This window comes from Homalodisca vitripennis, chromosome 1, assembly GCF_021130785.1.
Source record: "Homalodisca vitripennis isolate AUS2020 chromosome 1, UT_GWSS_2.1, whole genome shotgun sequence".
Taxonomy (NCBI): Eukaryota; Metazoa; Arthropoda; class Insecta; order Hemiptera; family Cicadellidae; genus Homalodisca; species Homalodisca vitripennis.
This window is the reverse complement of record NC_060207.1, coordinates 63,324,962-63,346,850: the sequence shown is the minus strand read 5'-3', so window position 1 is coordinate 63,346,850 and position 21,889 is coordinate 63,324,962. Positions and strand designations below refer to the sequence as shown.

Sequence of the window (21,889 nt, the reverse complement as noted above, 5' to 3'; positions counted from 1 at the left end):
AATTATACTTTTGATTAAGGATGCTAAAATAAACAGCGTAAAGCTGAGGACCGCTTGAACAGTAAAATCGATTCTTAATATTATATATCTAGTTGGTTTTTTAGATTTAAGATTTTGTTTTAGAGTTGATTGTACATCCTTTACATTATTATAGCCATTATATACTTGATTGCGCATTAAGCTATTGGTTTTTAGTGGTTGTCGATACGTTTTTATCCAAAGAGAAGTATACGTGTGAAGATAGTAAAGGAAGGGAATTGCTGGCCTTATCGAGGTACTTCTTTATCGTATGTGGAGCCTTGCAAGGCGACCTCGGTGTCGGGTTGACGAGAAGGTAGAAAGTTGAGGACAACGCGTCCGTGGACATTCCTAGAGCATTGTTTGGTCTACCACATCCAAGTGAGTTGGCTGCCGAATCTGGGGCACTCGTTCTGCAATTCTAATGTTCACCCCACGCCTGGGTCTTGCTCGGTGTTTGGGTTCATTCACTATAGTTTTCCATTTAAATGGACAAATATTCATCAGAATATCCACGAATTGGCTGCTGCATATTTTTAACAGATGTCTTTAGAACATTACATACTGACTGATAAGTTCATTCTCCATCTTGGTTTGTTCCGCCACATTTTCTAATGGCTGTTTCTAGAGTTCCTGAATACATCGTTGCTATTGTATCTCGTAATCAAGATGTGACGTTCCGTTACGAAATGCTATAAAATGTATCCCAAAAAGTAATCATGGTTCTGCTAAGTAATACAGAAAAAATGTATAGTAAAATTAAAATCCCCAAACGGATTCTACGGTTGTGATTTCAAGTAACATTAAGTATTACTGTGAAATTTTCGTTTTAATGAATGAATATATCCAATTAATATTTTGATATATTAATTTTTACGATGACCAAAATCGTGCTTCACGGAAATTCCTGTTATTATTGTAAAATATTTGTTGAACCGTAGTTTTCTTATAAAAGTAAGTTGATGTGGGTTCTTTGCTTCCAGAAGCAAAGATTAGGAAGATTGTATTTAGTGGTAATTAGTTTGTGTGATAATATAACTAACTACCTGTAAAATTGCATGCACAGGTAAATTTGATCAGCCACTAGTTTATGACATGGTTATAATTAGGCATGATTGTGGAAAGCCTCTAGGGAACTTTCACCTTATTCCACTAACAACATGAAAATACGTCTATTAAACATGTTTTCATATTTGGTCAGATAGACTGGACAGCAAGCACAATAGATGCCAAGCAGATGTCAAGTAAATCTCCAAATAATCCACTTACTAGCAGTAAACACCGTGTGTGCGAAAGTAAAAGCGGCTTACCTCCTCAGTCTCAAATCCGACACGCGAAACTTTATCGCGACCTGGACCAGCAAGACAAGTGCGCTAACTAATGGACCCGGGGATAGAAAGTGATTCTGGGTTCAGTTTGAGCGGAAGTACCGTTTACAAGTCGTCCGAACTGGATCTAGCCGATGGATGAACTTTCTTCGGCCCTCAAGTGTGGAATGTTGAAGGACTTCCTTCCGGTGGATAGGCGGCCCTCTAACGTAACATCTATAATTGCCACATACCCTGGTGGAGCCCTAGGCATCCATACTCGATCTGAAGAAAGTCCAAATCAACTTGCAGCAGTGACTTCCTGGTGGGGAAAGTGAGGTTAGGTTGTTCCCTGTGGGAATACTGTCAGCTGATTTGCGGTCATTAACAATTGTTTGCAGGTACTCCGAACTCCCTTGTGGACTTTAGTGTCTGTGTACCGTAGAATTCTTAACTAGAATGTCCCGCAACGTTCTCCAATAAAAATATTGCAAATCTTCAAGGTATAATTGCATCATTGTGTTTGTTGTGGTGGCCTTTATAAATCTCAAAACTTTTGAAAGCATCCATCAATTTTCCACAATATAATTTACCAATGTTTCACAACTTCTCTGTACCTGATTGTTTAACACTATCAAAGCGTAAAGTGAAGAACCCAAGGTCCCCTACTCTCATTAACATACAAAGTGCAGGAAGAATTCCATCACAGCACTTGCAGTTGAGGACTTGAATACTGATTGTATTCGGTAGCCGATTTTAGCCATGGTTAAATTATGGTTCTTTGAACCTAAATGTAGTAACACATTTTGACTGTAAAGAAGCATCATCCGTTGGTTATATAAGGTAATTCATCCGTTACGGAATCACCGTAGAAACTATCTAATCACATTCTTGGAGATGGAAGGAAGTTAATCAACGGTTGCAAGAAATTCCGTGCCACATGCATGTTTCTGCTGTGTTGGGTGTATTCGTTCACGATAACGAATCCGGGGATAGTTTCTTATAAATTGTCTGTTTAATGGAAAGAATGATCATTAGACCAGAAACTTGGAAGAGTTACGTTCTGTGCAATCTCCATTTGCGAAGGATGTTTAATTAACTTTAATATAGCACCTTTTCAGTATTACAATTATTTACAGTATGATAGTTAGCAAAAGATGTTTTGTTCCCAATATCTTAATGTTCATTACGGGATTAAGATATTCATTCATGGACAGATTAGGATCAGCCACTTAGAATCGTGACATGTTTGGTGATCATGTCCCAAAAGTCGTTACTGTACTGAAGGCTGAAAAGGAAAAATAACAAATGTGTCTCCTTGGAATTATTTTATAAATATTTTCGGATATCTTGATCCAAAGGCCTCCAAAACAAGGGTTGGTCCAGCTGTCCTCCTTCACGGCGGCGATACAAAGTAGAGACTGTTTGTTTACCGCGCGCTGTGGACGTCTCTGACCGCCAAACAAATGAAACAATTCTCCTTCAGTCGTCAATGGGACTTCCGGCCTCCAGCGTTCTTTGTCTCAGCCTCCGGCGGGTTTTGTCGGACTGCTGCGCCGGAGCGAATCCGCTACAAAGCAAGACGGATGACCCTGCCGGGGCCGTCGTGGGGCTACTCCGGCCGGATAGCGTCCACAGTCGTTGGTCGGATGATCATGAAGTAACGAGAAAAGCGACCTCTGGACAAGGTTGGATGATTTAATTACTCGACTTGGTATCAAAAGATAGTAATTTGTGTCAGTAATGCTCTCTTGCCTCGTCTAGTAGACTGTTAGTCATATTTAAAAAAAGTAAAACATTATTTTATCAGTGTGCTAAGAAAGAAGCTTTGTATTTTATATGTATACGCTTTATCATTTAACTGTAACAAAGACAAAATTATTTTTCCTTTCCTTTACATAATAATATACATTTTGTCTTAAATCTATATCCGTGATATACTCCGTGGATTTCACTCCCCCATTTTAGTGGAAATGGTAATAATCTTTAGGACGGCAGCTCCATTACGGTTGGATAAATTTCATCAAAGATAGCCTGTGGTGTCGATGGCTCTAAGAAACCTTGTACTTTCTAGGTTTGTACACTATCAAATTGGTATTGATACTAAAGATGAAATTCTTTAGAGTAAAATTTGCGAAATTCATATTAACCTCTGCGGATCGCCAAGAAATACCGACAAATCGCGCGGCTCTCACGCGATACAACCTCCGATAAACTGCGCCGGCGGCGACACGACACGAACCTCAGAACCAGGTTAAACCGCGCTGGGCCGTCTGCTGATTAGTATTACACAACTGCGCGCCGGTCGAAAGCGAGCTTCGAGATTCACAATTACCAAGTCTGCGGCAATCATCCGACCGAGGACGTCGGTCCGTCCGTGCAGCGCCGCCTTCGTCGCTGCGGAAGAACCACCCCCGGGGCGGTCTTCGACAACCGAAGCCTGTGGATTTAGCGGAAGTGACTTGCTCAAAGGAACCGACGCAGTTGACAATAATTGCACGAGATAACTCCTGTGACGACTGTCATTTGATAAGTGAAACGCCTTGGAAACTCGATGTCTTGTTTGGTTGTGGGTGAAACTGTCTCCGGTTGTTTTGGATTTCTCTCCATACCGCGGCAGTGTCGTTAAACCACTCATTACGGTCCATTCAGTTGCCTATCTCGGTTTCATTGTAAACATTACATTAGGTAAGAGACAATGAGTCCTTTTAGTTTTATTAATTCGTAGAAGGAATTTCAGAACTGATTTAATGAGACAGCTTTCAGCTCTCATCGGAGCATACATTTTTATTTGTCAACGAAAATTATTATTTCAGATCACCAGAAATAATATTTTTTCTACTTGCTTTCTATATAACCTCAAAACCATGAGTTTCTTAGAAGAATTATTCAAGTCTATCACACCTGTTCTACAAGGTACAGCAGGAAATGGATCGTTCAACTCAAAAAACTATATCGGAATTGTGTGCCGTTCTCCGCCCGCTACTAAATAGAGAGCAACTCCTTACTGCAGACATCTGGCTCACGTTGCGACAATGGTTGCCTTAACAGGTGTGTCGGTAGTCCATATAGAGACAGATATGATGCAATCGACTCGAACGGACCGCGAGGTCGACTGCTCTGCGAATTGAGACAAAAAGGTTATAGGGACATGTCAGCCGTGATAAAACGCGTTATAGCCTGTTGGAATGTACAATAAAGCGTACTAGACAAATACTTATATACTGTATTACCGATCTAAGGCAATAAGATTAACTCGAGTAAAACTTAATTCTATTCTTTGTTTAAAAAAAGAAACATCATCCTTTACGTTAATTATCCCCCTGGGGTTCCCTGATTGGTGTGATATTTGTTGATATGGCTCAGTGTGTGAACAGAACTTAAATGATATTCGTGGCTCCGGCCTCATAAGCCTAAAAACTAAGCATAATCCTTTAGTTACATTTTCTACAGTTGCAATATTGATTTGGCATAACCGATACTCTTTACACTTTAGACTGATTTCAATGAGACACGCACCGATTGGCGATAACTCTATGGGCAAAGCAGTTGACAAATCTTTGCACAACCTGAGAGGAAAACGAAATGACAGCAGTTCCTTTCACTAATCTATACTGTTACACAAACTAAAATGTCACTTTGCAACAGGTGCTATAAACTGGACCGCCCTCCTAGTAGTTATGAAGTAAAAACCAATCACTCTCTCTGAAATATCTTGACAAGAAAATAAACACACTTCGTCGGTCACTTATTTGGGATCTCCTTAGATATGCAGATCAACTGGAAGATTAATGCGATACTCGTATACAATAATAAGAGAGTTGGTCGCGTTCACTGAGGATGACGCCCTTACTGGGCTGTTCGGTACTATACTGTAGACATATTTCTAGGATATACTATGACCCTGTATTATTAATAGTAACGTCGCGTTCACTGAGGATGACGTCCTTACTGGGCTGTTCGGTACTATACTGTAGACATATTTCTAGGATATACTATAACCCTGTATTATTAATAGTAACGTCGCGTTCACTGAGGATGACGCCCTTACTGGGCTGTTCGGTACTATACTGTAGACATATTTCTAGGATATACTATGACCCTGTATTATAGTAACGTCGCGTTCACTGAGGATGACGCCCTTACTGGGCTGTTCGGTACTATACTGTAGACATATTTCTAGGATATACTATAACCCTGTATTATTAATAGTAACGTCGCGTTCACTGAGGATGACGCCCTTACTGGGCTGTTCGGTACTATACTGTAGACATATTTCTAGGATATACTATAACCCTGTATTATTAATAGTAACGTCGCGTTCACTGAGGATGACGCCCTTACTGGGCTGTTCGGTACTATACTGTAGACATATTTCTAGGATATACTATAACCCTGTATTATTAATAGTAACGTCGCGTTCACTGAGGATGACGTCCTTACTGGGCTGTTCGGTACTATACTGTAGACATATTTCTAGGATATACTATAACCCTGTATTATTAATAGTAACGTCGCGTTCACTGAGGATGACGCCTTACTGGCTGGGCTGTTCGGTACTATATACTGTAGACATATTTCTATAAACCCTGTATTATTAATAGTAACGTCGCGTTCACTGAGGATGACGCCCTTACTGGGCTGTTCGGTACTATACTGTAGACATATTTCTAAGGATATACTATAACCCTGTATTATTAATAGTAACGTCGCGTTCACTGAGGATGACGTCCTTACTGGGCTGTTCGGTACTATACTGTAGACATATTTCTAGGATATACTATAACCCTGTATTATTAATAGTAACGTCGCGTTCACTGAGGATGACGTCCTTACTGGGCTGTTCGGTACTATACTGTAGACATATTTCTAGGATATACTATAACCCTGTATTATTAATAGTAACGTCGCGTTCACTGAGGATGACGCCCTTACTGGGCTGTTCGGTACTATACTGTAGACATATTTCTAGGATATACTATAACCCTGTATTATTAATAGTAACGTCGCGTTCACTGAGGATGACGCCCTTACTGGGCTGTTCGGTACTATACTGTAGACATATTTCTAGGATATACTATGACCCTGTATTATAGTAACGTCGCGTTCACTGAGGATGACGCCCTTACTGGGCTGTTCGGTACTATACTGTAGACATATTTCTAGGATATACTATGACCCTGTATTATTAATAGTAACGTCGCGTTCACTGAGGATGACGCCCTTACTGGGCTGTTCGGTACTATACTGTAGACATATTTCTAGGATATACTATGAACCTCTGTATTATAGTAACGTCGCGTTCACTGAGGATGACGCCCTTACTGGGCTGTTCGGTACTATACTGTAGACATATTTCTAGGATATACTATGACCCTGTATTATAGTAACGTCGCGTTCACTGAGGATGACGCCCTTACTTGTCAATTTTCATTCCTTATTTTTCAGTATTTTGATATTCCAAATTAAGAGCTTTGACTTGTGTATTAAAGTTAATTTAATGAACTGAGCCGGTAGTATTTGGTTTAAACTTAAACTTTGAAAATGTTGAAACCCTCTCAATAATGTGTTTATAGCAATAGTTTTTCAGGCTCAGTTATAAGCAGCATGAGACAAAACATTGATGCACGATCGTTCCCGAAGCCCAAACATCTTGAAACCACAGCAATCGGGTTCCGCGGTTCCACGGAAGCCTCTCCGGATTTCTAAGGACAATTCCGGATTAAACATACGATTATGCGAACTACCGGGGAAGAAAGCAAAGCGAACGGTGCGCCGCGAACAGCGCAGTTAAGTAAGTAAATAGCTGTGACGCCAGGAGCAGGAGCGAGAGTCCTTGTAATAGGGACCAATAGTGAAAGTGCATCTTCTTCAAGCAGTCTGCAGATCTGTCTGCACACGATTGCAACCTTTGCAGAACTTTACGGGTTTACGTGAGCAACCAAGGCAGGAGGGAAGAGAATTCCTGCATCAATATGGCCTAGTGACATTTACACCGGCCTCGTCGACGTTTAAATTATATACTAGACATGTTGACCGTGATTGGTTGATTTTAACGTTACATGCAAATTTCTGACATAATCTATTAAAAATAAGAATGTTAAAGACCTTTCGGTTTTATATTATAACTGTGTGTTGGTTCTGGCTTCTCTTTAAATCAACTATCCATGAGGAATTTCGATGCAAAAATACGTAGAACTGGGTTGTTAATTATATTTTTATAGTATAAAGATTTCAAAGTTAAATAAAGTAATATTTTGTGTTGTTCCATTTATTATAAATTCGAAGAGAATTAAATTATATGTTTAACGATATGGCTACTTTTTTTGAAATAGTAATTCTCTGAAAATAAAACAAACTGTCGAAAAACTATTTTTTAGAGCCAAACATCAGCAGACCTATTTTTAACTTTATCTTTCAATTGTTTAACCGTCAAAAAATACACAAATAAGTATTGTTTAATTTATCTGCCGTTAACATAGTTCATTGTAGTATTAATGTGTAGTATTAGTAAAACATTAATCGTCTTATTGTAACCAAGCATTCTGTTGACATTTTAAATTATGCAGTGTTCCCAGAACACATCAACAAAATTGCCATTTTTATATGTTGAATATGTAAACAAAGCAATAACTCCTTAGCAGACTCCGATCCTAATTGTGTCAGTCACGACATTGTAATTACTCACAAGTGTGATGGGCATTGCATCAGCAGGTCATACTCATTTGCGCAAGCTGCTTATCAATTCGATATAGATACGGCCCCCATGTTCGTAATTAACCCCGATCTTTGTAATCTTCAGATTCATGGTATTCACTTAGTTAATGTTTTTATGTGAAATTACTGTTTTAAAACTGTGCAATGCTCCAACAATGTGCTAATTATTAGAACGAATCGAATTGTTCGCAATCGAATACTTAATTTAATTGAATTCACTGCCGGAATTGTGTTTCTTGCATGGCGTAAGCTCTAATAGAAAATGCTACGAACTATTTGGCGCCAGCTGCTGTACTATTACAGGATGCAATTTTATCCGTGCTATTAACGGTTTTGAAATAGCCGCCCGTTTCTGCACCACAATGTTGCGGTCAGTAAATGGTTCGTGATTCGTTCAAAAGTTGCTTCATAAAAGGTGTAAAAACGTTCGCCGCAACGGTAAGGTCGTAATCTCTTCCTATGATTACATGTTGGTTTGATAAAATACTTTGATGCAGGACATCGCGCAAATAATGTATACAACCGGCATCACAACAGTATGTAAAGGCTCATTTTTAGGAATATGTCTTTCGATTTCTTTAAAAGTGCAAGGTTCATGTATGGGCTTTATATAATTCATTGTTAACACATTTTCGTATAAACGAACGCAGACATTTTCCAAAATCTAAAATCAATAACAGACATTTTGTAAATGTTGGAGATTTGTTAGGCTTGTATAAATTATTGAATGTATTTCCTATTTACGGTACATCACATGCTTGTATATCAATGTACTCGATTGTTTTGTAAGATGTTTGATGAGATAACTTGAGACAAATTGTGGATGCAACTATACTTGAAATGAAAATAAAACTAAACGGATACAAATTGTTTATTTTTTGTACTTTTTACAAAACCATTAATGTTCTCTGCTGTCCTTTACAGCAGTGAAAAAATCACAGATGTTGTCCTATAAAATTGTTGAAAAATTCAATTTTAAAAGAGATAAATTAGCTGTTGTGTCATAATTATGTAGGTCATTGATAACATACTACAACCGGGCAGGTGAAAGTGTTTTACAAGAACAAGTACCAGCACATTCGGTTACAAGTCTACAAGCAGGGCATGGCCTTCCTGCCACCTTAATCGGCTGTTTGTTTGAAATATTAACCTGTTATAGTTAATTTCACTCAACTGCCTTCATGAATGGTCCATAAAACGTGTCAATTATTTTAAGAGGTTATAATTTAATGGTATCTTTTTTATCACAAAATCTAGACATTGCCAATTAGATAACAGTCATGCATCAATATTCAATTTGATCTCTCGGTTCCAATCAACGGTTACGCCATGTTTGTGAAAGATACGCACTAGTGTGGTTTTAGGTGATGCTCGTTGGAGACGGAACATTGAAAGATTTGAAATGCTCTTACAAGTGTATCTTCTCGGCAGGTCACAACATGAAGGATTGAAAAGGATGTGGCAGATTCTAAACATTTTCTAGCAGTATTGTACCACAACACTAACAGTGATTTTTAGGAATTCCTAATGCTGTATTACCTGCAGTGGGTTTAAATGTGACGCCAGCTTTGTCTTCTCGGATAGATGCTAGGGGTTGAAATTGGTAGAGCATGTTGCTAAAGTAAAAGTAGAAGAAGAATTATTCTGTCTGGATAATAAGATAATGTGTGATATCCACAATGTTCAATATAGACCATATGAATTCGAGGCATCATGCAGGAGGCTTTAAGGTAAGTTTTAAAAGAATTTGACGACTTGCTTAGCAATTTTAAGGAATCTGGCGAATAATCTTTCTGAAATAGTGGATGATGATGCCATATTACTATCAGTAGTTCTTGTTAAATCAAGAGTATTATAACGTGAAAGCCTTTAGATAACTATAGTCGATGATGAACTGTTCATCACGAATTGGATAGAGCAGAGCATCACTTGCTAGAGCACCTTTCATTGCAGCGAGGTCAGCTGGCAGGTAGGTCAGAGATAACATGACAAGTCGGGCAGAGGCAGGCGGTCATATCACGCAGTAGAGAAAGTGGTGGAGTCCGCCAACCTTCCTACAGCAGTCGGCACTTGACAGTACCTTGCGCAACTGCTATGCCATGCAGAGTCACGCCCACTCTGATTGGCCGTTGCGAGGTGAGCCTCGTGCCTGTTGCTAAATTCTCCCTCGTTTGTTTGGTTTATGTTAACGCCTTTATATGCCACTCTGCCTTCGGGCCTGCCGTTATGTAAATCTCGCCCTCTGCCCCGAGGTGATCAAATACCAGCAATCCGGACCCTTTAGGTGTGCATTTGTTGCATGATTTGCCGAAGAGGTTAATAGGACGCGACTCACGCTGGGATTTGTTGCTCGTAAAGCGGACCGTACTGTCAGGGATTTTACAACACGTTACTGTTTATTTCCGACCGCTACACTAATGAACAATAACACGACATTGCAGTATTCTTAGAGCTCAACTACACATAATTGACATAGCGGAAGGAATTATAAAATTTATGATTTCAACGAAGCTCATGGAATAACCTGTATATTAAAGTGACCAGTGCATTTAGTTCTAGCCGTTTTATGCTATACTTAACTTCGTAAAAGGTAGAAATGGCAATGCTGGTAGTTATGGCCCTGTATCTTGCTTCCATAAAACCAGTGATTGGATACATTCAGTGCAAGAGTATCGGAAAGACATTTATAAGTATATTTATCTGCACATTTGGCATTCTCAGCAAGAGCCTTTCAATGGCGATTAAATTACACGTTTTAATTTCCTCTTGAAAAATGCACTCTTGAAAATTGCTGTCCTGTAGTTCCCTCCAAGAATTTTCTTTTATCCTAAGGATAGTTTAACAAACCCTCTTCCCTACAACACTTGGCGTATTAAGTTCTGGAACTGTGCAAACAGTAAAGGCCTAGGAAGTAACCCTGAAGACTAGTTTGGAAAGTGGGCCTCGGCGGGCGGATCGAATACGACAAAGCAAGGACATTGGCGTGCTACATTCTCTAGATGCCTCTCGGAATCGGGATCACGAGCGAGATGGCTGTGGCAGTGGCAGTTATGTCGTTTATATAACAGACTCTTCCTGAAACTCTACCACCGAGATGTCGCGGACACTCACGAGGTCGTGACGGAGAGCGCGCCGCGCCGCACCGCTTCATAGCTGTCCCGAGTTAGCTGATTATCTCCTTGTCAAACAATGCCAAATATTAATTTCATCTTGTGGTCAGAGATAGTTTGACTGTGCTGGTTCGTCTTGACTAGCAATAGTTATAGGTACTGAACTTTCAATTATGTGAAAGTGAGAGTTGGGATGGTGTTGATTCTTAAGGTGTGACCCATTATGTGAGTCCTATGGCAATTTCTTAAACGTTTTTACCTTACAGTTGGTTTCCATAAAATACTCTCAAATTAATTGTACAGATTACAGTATCGTAACCCAAGATCACCCAAAGAGCTACCCGTACAGACTGAACACAAATCATCAGATACTCTCGGTAATCCCTCTGTTCAATTGAAATGTTGTCTGTAGACCTTCAGTTATATTGCCGAGCAACAAACCTAAAGCTATAATTTTCCATTTGAATTGTTCAATAAACTGTTTAACGGTTAGGTTAAACGGCGCCATTAATCTATCTTCGAGCCGTTTACTGGAACCGTAAAAGCGACCGCTTCCCTTCAAGGGCATCTCCAGTCCTGTGCAAGCACTGTGTCCAGATCAATGTCTGTTTCCACTGACTACCTCTAGATATTATATCAAGGTCTTACACTCAGAATGTTTCGTCTCATAGGACATTACAAGTTCATCTCCTGTCCAGATAGGCTTCCTACTTTTGAGCAGTATTTTTCTCACCGAATCAGGAATTTTAAACATTGAATTAATTAACATTCTGATACCGAATAGTAATCTGGACAGACTTTTCAAACTAATTACTAATAGAAGTACCATTCCACTATTATAAACGTAAGCCGAAGACCGATGACCGCAATCTCATCAGTTCGTAGGCGTCCTATTATCCCGAATCTTCTTTGTGATACCCTGGCCACTCTATCTTCAGACATTGTTTGCCTCCATTCGTGTCTTCTTCATTATCGCCCCTTTCTTCTTGGCTCGTACAGGAATGCAACTCGGTGTTTTATTACACCTTATGTAATCACCGACTACGTTATCAAGTCAGTGATATTTGAGTTGCGCTCTTGATAACGTTCGTCGCCCCAAGCAGTTTCCATTGGCGCGTTTGTGACTGCAGAAGGTCAAGCGACGAGGTGCACAGCTATTAGCTGGTGCTGCAATCGTGTCAGAGCTGGTGAATTGCCTAAATAATAGTTCTTCTCATTAACTGAGATGCGGTTGTCATGATGTGACCCACTTACTTTCACAGCTTTACAAACACTTCACAGCTGTTATCTCAGTTGGTTGGGCACCATTAAAACATCCAATTTCTCAAATCCTCCTGTAAATTAGTAATGACAATGATTTAATTGTTAACCCAATTATTGGACAAACAAACGTGAATCAACCGCTTAACACATCCATATGGCGTGCAATCTCCAGCTGTCAACAGATGTGGGACTGAGCTCTCAGATTCCGAAATTGTGGGGTTGAGTAGGGTCACAGTGAAAAGCCCCTGAGAGGGATCGGAATTAGGGTGCCTTAATTACTCCATAGATATTATATTAGGGTGGAAAGTGGGTGGTGGACCCAACACGCCAGGGTGGATGAGTAACACGTTTTTGTGAAGGTTGCAAACTGAAAGTGGCAAGGAATTGTTGTTTATTAAAAAATATGTCTAAGACCGGCGAGCTTTGTTAAGACCTTGCGGAGATTCGTTATTTAAAAATCTTTGTGTTATCCTCTAAAGTTCACCAATAGACTTCTGGATTCATGAAAAACACGATAGATTCGATCCCAAGTTTGAAGGTTGTGTAAAATGGTAGTCACCTCATACTTCTACTCGTCCTCAGCATGCTGTAATACTAAGGAATGCATCCAAGAACCCGGCTATAAAATAAAGTGGCAAGCTATAGTTCATACACATTTATGACTAGTTTATGGCTAGTTTTATGACGTGACACTGCATAATAACTAAGGTGTAGGCGGCTTTCCCAGAAGACACATGTATAATCTTGATTGTAATACAGGAGTTGAAACCATCTATCAAAGTTCATAATTATAACTAAAAACATTATATAACACCAACATCTATACAGTGGTAAGATTTTTTCTATTGCTTTAACCACATACATCCACCAAAAGAACTAATTGTTATTCAACGTAAATAATCCTTAAATTTTAGATAAACGAGTACAACCATTATAATACAATGGATAAACATTACATTGAATACGCACAATCTTAAGACTTAGATTTAAAAACAACATAAATAGTATTGTCCACGTGCTCTCAGAGTTTCTGCTCCCTACGATTAGGGCGAAGTGTTTAGAGAAAAAACGTTTTGGTTTTGATGGAAGAAGCTAGCCTAGTGGTCTTTTCACGTTACTTGTTCGGAAAAATTGTGAACAGAAATCAAGACAATGTATTTTATTTTCTTCTCAAAAAGTTCTTGTCTGCTGTCGTTTTCACTTCGACTTTGTTAACAATCTCTTTTTATGCAAGGACCTTTTTGTTTGTAAGAATGCCCCTTAAATTTTACTTATAAAAATCAAGGAAAACACTGTCTAAGTCCAACGATCTCACTTAAAAACTCTTACGCAAGCTCTACTTCAGACATGAGCATGGCTGCTTGGATTATCAAACGACCATTGCAGGAAAACTGTATTATAAACTGCATTGGAACAATTAAAGGTGTAGCTACTGTCCAACACGTTCCTACAAACCTTCGCATCGTGATCAGATTGATGAACTTCATTATCTTCCATCCTGACTCCATCTCCAATAACTTGACTATGTTCCGTCCACTTGTAACAATTTAACGTAACTATCCTATCGGTGTCGAAAAATCATCTTAATGTTTGGACCTCGCCTTAAATCTTGGATTTCTTTTAAAGAAACCACAAACAAAATTTAAAACGAATCATGTCAAATATCAATGACAAAAGCGGTTGTAGTAAACCTAATGGCGTTAATAAACGTAGGATTTGATATCCGATGATAAAAACTCTCCTCGGCTTTAATTGCCTTGTTTGCTCAGTCGGCCGGTCGTGTTTGAATTGACAGTATAACAGGATTACCAGTGGTCGCCGGGAAGAGGTGCCCAGGGGCCGCATTTTATGATTGCTCGCAATTCAACTGCCTGTAAACGGGTTTAGGGGCAATGTGGATTCATTCCGGGGGGTGCGCGGGTGATAAAGCCCTATCAGCCCCTCTCCGAGCTAGGCCCGCCACGCCGGCGCCTACGACATTGTCGCGGTCACAGTCACGTTTACCGTGGACATTGAGACGTGAAGGCCGTGATTTGTCAACCTTCTGGGCTTGTCAGTGGTTGAGAAGTATTTCATGATCAGGGCACTGGTATTATCAAAATCCAGTTAAACTTTGGGGATTATGGCAATTGTTAACATTTGAAAATGGGCTCCCTTTAGATTTTCACGTTAAACTAAGAAAGAGATGATACCTGAAGAAAAATCATTACCACCTTAGACCTTATGTATTTATGGACCTTAGTATTTATGTAGTACAGTTATGAAACGCTCATCTTCAGTGTGAGTTATTTTGCGATAATGCTATTGCACTATTTCATGCTTTAAGATATGTAATGAATCAAACAAAAGACAAGGGGTTATCTTAGGCCATGCTAATCACTTCTTACTCTTTTTTCAGAATACTTATATATTCTTTTCATAGGTATGCGTTTTGTTGTTTAGCGATTAATACATAAACAAATTCAAAGAGTATAAACTAAAGTATTCTTTGAGTTATATAATTAAAACTGCGAAATTATAACCTGTCGTGAAGGAAATGTAATTTTTAAACCTATTCTTGGCTATCTGTAAGTAATACAAATAAACATTATACAAGAGACATTTCGAAGACAGAAAATGTCAGAAATGGTTACTAGTACAATTTAAAAAATCACTCAATGTTAGTCCCAGTTTTCTGAGTTTGACAATAATAACTATTTAAGAATTCTAGATATAGTAATGAAACTATACGAATGGAATGCTCGTGATATGAGTTCCTTCTGAAGCCTCTCCAAAAATGAACAGTACACATGGAGATGTCGAAGCCCTACATACCAGTCTAACACAATGACGCGATGCGGCCTCACGTCCCCAGCTACTTTCTTACATGAATCACAACCACCGTCTTTGTGAGGAGATGCAAGTAGGCCGCTGACGTAGTGGCTGTCCACGTCTATTGTGTGTCCATCACTGGGCTCAGCAGCAGAGCGTCTTGTTAGCGGACAAAGACCGTGATAACCATGTCACCTTGAACCTAACCTTAAACATGCAGATCTCTCAGAGGCGCGACATTCTTGCGAGTTTGTACAGTTCCGTATACCTTTGACATGTTTCAAGAACCGTTATTCTGATTTCAGTCTGAGTTTTAATCTCACCGTTTATAAGCTCTTTCAACATAAGTTATTCTAAGTAAATATCTTCAGCTATAAAAAGTATCTAATAAAACAAATCCATCATCATCTACGGTACTGATTTATTACAAACATTTGCTTCTTTTATTCTCACAATTTATTGAAGTATATCTATTAATAATTGTCTGCTAACGTTTCTACGATTGTTTTATAACTGATGGTTTTCGATTATTTGTGGGAAGAGATTGTTTATTTATATTGCGATCGATTGTGGAGATTGTCTTATTGCATTGCAATAGTTTCAGAGACGTTTTAGTTGTATTGTAATATTTTGTAGATATTGACTTGCAATTAAATGTTGCAATCATTTGAGGATCTTTGTGGATTTTTCCACCAGATATACTTCCTGACATCATGTGTTTTGTCAAGATTTAGACAAATGAAACGATACTGAATATAATGCTGATTGTACTTGAATAATTCACCTAAGCACAAATAATGCAAGCCTGCTCAATAAGGAACCTGGCTGAATAGAGTAATATTTGCTAAGTCAGTCTAGCGCCAAATGCGCACAAGGTTAGTACTGTGTATTAGCGCATTCTCTTGTATGGTCATCCACGGCCAAGGTCTTTACATTAACCTTTCCAGGTAAGTTAGTGTAGTATTGCTATAGCGAAGATAACAGTTATCGAAATGTCGCTCGTTAAAACGTAGATTCCAGCGATTATATCTGTTAGCCCTGGCTGTCGGTATGTTTAGTTAAACGTGTGCAGTTCTTTAAACTTTACTCATTTTCATAAAAAATGACCCTTAATTCGATTAAAATTGTATTATATTTTAGAGTTGTGTTTTGACCTCTGAGTTCCCTGCCATTTTTATAGGTATAAAAATTAAATATTTTATCTAACACGTACAAACAAGCACTATTGCAATAAAACCTTCGCCCGGGTGGTAGCCAGCGAGCCATATGTTATGTAAACTTTCACTTGGAGAAGGGCAACCGACCCCAAGGCCGATCGCCGGAGTTATTGCAATACCTGTGCTAATAGTTGGGATCAACAGATAGTAAAACAAGTGGCGAGTTGGTCAGATAACGCGCAAGTCATAGAGGCTCCCGGTTCCGTTTCTCTTAGTGGGAGAAACGTGCGATTTATTAGTAAACCTAACCTAACCTGTGTGGTCATTGGCCATATTACCTTGTACTGGACTCTAGATATTATTTATGTGTCGACTTCGTAAAAGTTTTTAAGATCGGTTTTTGTCTTGTAATTCTCCGTAGCATCTGTAACTTTTAGTTAATTGCTCTATAGTAAGTAATACAGAGGAAGAGAGCGTAAAATTCATTTAGACGCTGTTTGTTTTTAATAATTTATGTTATAGCCTAGAATAACCAGGTTTATTTTCGTTAGACACGTTTGTACCACAGATACAATATTTAGGTTTTCCCACCGCTCTGATATTAGTGACCCACAATAACTTGTGGATCGATGAAAATTGGGAGATTTTATCAACATAATGGTATATATGCTAATGACAACATTCCAATAATATATTATGCATGACTTTCTTGGGGATATCCAATTGCAACATTGATAATCCAGCGACAAAATAAAATGAAGAGTTGCCAATTCCTTGATGTATTGAATCAATCAAAATAAGGAATTCAAATATTTATTGACATAAAAAACCCAACGGCTGACAACTGTGAGCGACCCACACAAAATGTAGCGCTGTGTTTATCGCCCCACGACTCGAGGATCACTCTTTGTCCTGAAGGGTGGTATTTTCTCCCCTGTACACCCTACAGCTGTCTCTCTTCGCACCTGGCCTCTCTTACACGCGACAACGTATTCATTAGTTTTATTTTCTACAATTATTTACCTAGGAATAATTCAAGTATTTTTTTTTTCTCTTGCTCGCCAGCTTTAGCTAGTTAAAGTAAGATTTAAATTAATGAGTCAGTATATTGAACTGAGTTGACTAACATGTTTAAATGTATTTGTGTGATTTATTTTAAATGCAGCGCAGGCGTACAAATGTTTCCCGGAAGTTTTATCAAACCCCGGTCTACAGTTATAAGGGTTCGTTGTAGAAGCCAGGGCGGGATCGTCGTGCTTAAACTCCCCCTTTTTATTTCCGTCTGGCTCCGAGGGTTGAATAAATCTTGAAATTTGATACTAGAAGTTTAGCAGTTTGCTCGATACTGGCGGTAAAAACTCACTTGTAGTGACTAAGCGCGCACACATGATATCTCCGACAAACAAAGCAATTCCGCAACAAGATTTGTTTTGTATACTGGGTATCATCAGGTTTCGGAGATATCGCTTTGGGGGTGGGACTGATTGACCCATTGTCGCGATTTAACTAAACAAGTCCACAAAATCAAGATAGCTTTTAATTTAAATAAAGTTTTGTGTACTTATTTAGAGCTTGTTCAGAAATTTTAAATGCTATATATTGTTCTCGTATTTCATAAGGTCAAGAACTGCATTTCCTATTTTAGAGAAAATGTAACAGCATATAAACTTACCTAAATATTATAACAGTAGACTATTGACAACCCCGACGGACTTTATCTCCGTCAAGTCAGTCAAAGACCTGAACTATTCACTGTAAGATGTATTTTAATTTTTGTATCGCAGACTATTTTCTATGGAACAATAACTTCTATGGAAAACAAGGACAGAAGATCTTTTTAAAGATTTATATTGTACGAGTTGAGCATGATACTCAACAGCATGTATTCATACAGATTCAGAAAATGAAAATAGCAACTTACTTTGTATCAATATGTATACAACAACAACACAACTTAAACGCAGATGGCTTCAAAATTAAAATAACGCTTAAAGTGTACAATTATTGAAAGAGGAACACCAAAAGCGTCGATATGTATGATTTCTTACCCACTCATAATCTCTACCTTTCTTTTGATTATTCGAGATACATTTGACTCTAAAGTGTTTCTATTTCCACTGCTCCCAACTGGAGAACTTATGTACTGTCTGGTGTTCCAGCGACACCTGGACAAGGGTGGAGATCTGCTGGAGGAAGCGAGCCAAGTAAGCGGCCACAACGGAAACGGCCTTCGCGACCTCGCGCGTTCTCTCAAGAATCACCTGCGAGGCTTCAGCGAACGGCTAGAAGACACCCGTGAGCGCCTAGAAGACACCTCCAGATGCTTTTATTTACTGGATAAGGTAATTGCTTACAGTGTGGTACATCATTATTTAGAGAATGATGTATTTTTCTAATGTAAATTATTACAATTTTACTTAACTCTCCGAGATCCTTGTAACACTTATTTTAGCTGTTTTAAGTTACCATGTTTCACATAACATCTTTTCAACAAGAATAGGATATACATAACATAGCTTTGACTAGGAATAGAATGACGGACAAGCATCGGCATGGAGCTCAATCTTGCATATGTAGAAAAGATTCATGCTAAATTTCACAGATATCACTAGCATAATATTTTATAGTAACAGGATAGGTCTAATCTGTGCTGAAATTGATACTAAAATAAGTACCTCTTAAATAGTGTTACTCCAATCAATTTACCTAAATTACTAAAATGTTTTGGAAATACTGGTACTTTTAGCATCTTGCATAGCTGTCTCATGGGATGCCAAAAAAACCTTTTATAAGACGACATTATAATACTATGCATATATTCTGGTATTTAGAAATTCAAATTTAAACTGCTCTGTGTAGGCCTACGAGTGGGCATTGGAAGCAATGAAGTACATGTCCCGCGTAAAACCAGAGGATGCCCAGAACCCAGAGCCTAGCGTAAAGCAGCTGAAACAGTACCTGATGGCACATCCGCCTCTGCCCCAGGAGCACTTCACCGAGATGCTGGGACTGGCGCAGAAACTGCACAATGACAAGCTCATAGAGCAGTGCAAGGTACTCTCAAGTTAGATTTTCTTTAGATTATCACTTTAAAACAGTTTTGGAGACAACAAAAATAATAATGTGAAAATATAGGACTTCAAAATCACTTTTGATTGGAATACACTAATTTTCAGATCCTTCTTGTTAGGAACATATGAGGTCTAATAAAAAAACAACGCAACTTTTGTTTGTTTTTTTAATTATTTATTTAATTATCAATCTCAATTTTCTCCCCTTCAAAGTAATCTTTATTAGATATTATACACTTGTGCCAACATTTCTTCCAATCTTTGAAGTACTTCAAAAAGTCATTTTTTGTGATCTTGTTCAGCGCTTCCTTCGATGCCATTTTTATCTCGTTAATTGTAGTGTAGGGTCGTCCTTTCATGGGTCTCTTCAATCATTGGAATGATTGAGCTTTGGTTTTTACATCACAACCTTAATCCTATGATTCGTTACTGTTTATGATCCTCTGGAGCAAATTTGGGTCATCACGGACAGAGTCCAACAGCTCATTAGCAATGGTAATTAAAAATTCTTGATCATTTTTGAACAGACCTCGTATGTTAGTTGTTAGTTAAACTGTCACATTTGCTTTGGAAAAGAATTGTTAAGTGATCAGATATGATTCTTATGAAAATTCAGTAATTGAAGAGAGCCTTGAGAACACATATTCCTCTTTCTGAACCATTCTTGTTTGATACATCTGCAGATGCTTAAAATCCATCTAGATGTGGAAGAAATAATAGATGAATATAACGTAGTAGATTAAGTATGTCAATAAGCCTGTGTCACCATACATACATATGTTGTATTTTAAATGTATAGATCCAGTAATCTTCTTGACTCAATACATAAGAAAAAATAAACTGCAAATCTCCAAAATCTTCCTAGGTGACAAATATATATATATATATATATATATATATATATATATATATATATATATATATATATAGATGATCAAGTCACTTTTGTTTTAAAAAGAAAACACAGCATTCAAACTGTTTAAAAACATTATAGTGCAGCTGTGGCATCTCATTTTTATTCTTGGTTAACACTTTGACAGAATGAATTCTGGCACAGAGCTGCAGTGGAGATGTTAAGATTTCATTGTATAGTATTGTACAAAATAACTGTAGCACTTACTATTCTAACTATGGCCGCATTGTATGGTAGGTGGCCCAGTGTAGGTGTGAGGAGACGATGGAGCAGGTCAGATCAGTGTTGGGGGGCGAACCTCCAGCTATGTGGACTAGCACCCCACTCCCCGGGCGGCGGCGTAGCCTTCCATCCCCTCATCCTTCCCCACCTACCTGCCCGTGCTGGAGCGAGACCCCCACGCTGCCTACACCACCACTCGACCACATCCGAGAAGAGTGCTACTGCCCACCCCACCCTCTGCAACGATCTTGTACCTGGCAGTACCCCACTGAGCACTATGACGATGAAGACAACACCACCTCCTCCGCCGATAACACCACCGAGGGCAGCGAGGCGGGTACTAAGAGGTAAGTTTTAACATCCTCATTACTTTTGTCCTGGCTGAAAACTTTTAAGAAAAAGATACAAAGCATTAGTCCATGGTTTGGATAAGTAAACTAATTTTTTCTTGGGAATTGCATGGTTTTGGAGGTTCTAAATATAAATGTAACTTCATAAGATGAAAGTAAAGTTATATCGTGTTTTAGTAAACTCACAAAACTTAACTATTGCTACTGTAAGTAGTTGGATGAAAGAAGATTTAAACCGTACACTAGTGTTATGTATTAGAATTGGCATCACAGATTCAAACATACCTGAAATATTATACCCGTACAATAAATATAAACAATTTCTACAAACTTTATTGTAGAGGTCACTTGCTGTCTTCAGGAACATTCTTCAGTTTTATAACAAAAAAGCATTACTTATTGTGGTATATATTTATACTTATTTGATATGATCTTTTGTCTAAACAAATAAAAAACTTTTGATTGTGATTATCAATTTTACAATCATAAAAGACAGATATTATTATGAGTAAACATCAAAATATATTTGTACCTTAATCCAATATCTTATATCTGATTTTTGAACTATATAAATTAAAACATTTAAAATAGCATATTGTCTGTATCTTAGCTAATAACATACATTGTATGATTTTAGTGGCGAGGACATGGAGGAACATGGTGACGCCTGCGGCAAGCCAGTGGCTCCGATAGCTGTGAACAGCCACCTACACTGTGACCTGTCTCTGCAGATGGACAATATGCAGGGAGGCACTCAAACACTGAAGACAAAAAAGTATGTACTTTAAAAGTTTCAATTCAAATTTGTATGTTTTATACAGTTACAACAACCAATTACTATGTTGAAGAACCTGACAAGTCCTTCTAAAATCCTGTTTTCTGCCTGTCTACCCATCTGATAACTCTTGATAGAAAGGATCTATAGACTTCAAACATAGTACATATGTTCC

At 38.4% G+C, this 21,889-nt stretch overlaps 1 protein-coding gene across 5 annotated transcripts in view; it reads left to right on the top strand.

Annotated features, from left to right (window-relative positions):
- LOC124363144 (puratrophin-1-like) overlaps positions 1 to 21,889 on the top strand; it is a 520,999-nt gene that overhangs the window by 485,876 nt on the left and 13,234 nt on the right. For all 5 annotated transcript variants that reach the window (XM_046818294.1, XM_046818288.1, XM_046818302.1 and 2 more), the window contains 4 exons: positions 18,543 to 18,725; positions 19,243 to 19,437; positions 20,605 to 20,936; positions 21,577 to 21,714. In XM_046818294.1, coding sequence (XP_046674250.1) covers positions 18,543 to 18,725; positions 19,243 to 19,437; positions 20,605 to 20,936; positions 21,577 to 21,714 — 848 coding nt within the window. The remainder of the gene's footprint in view (positions 1 to 18,542; positions 18,726 to 19,242; positions 19,438 to 20,604; positions 20,937 to 21,576; positions 21,715 to 21,889) is intronic.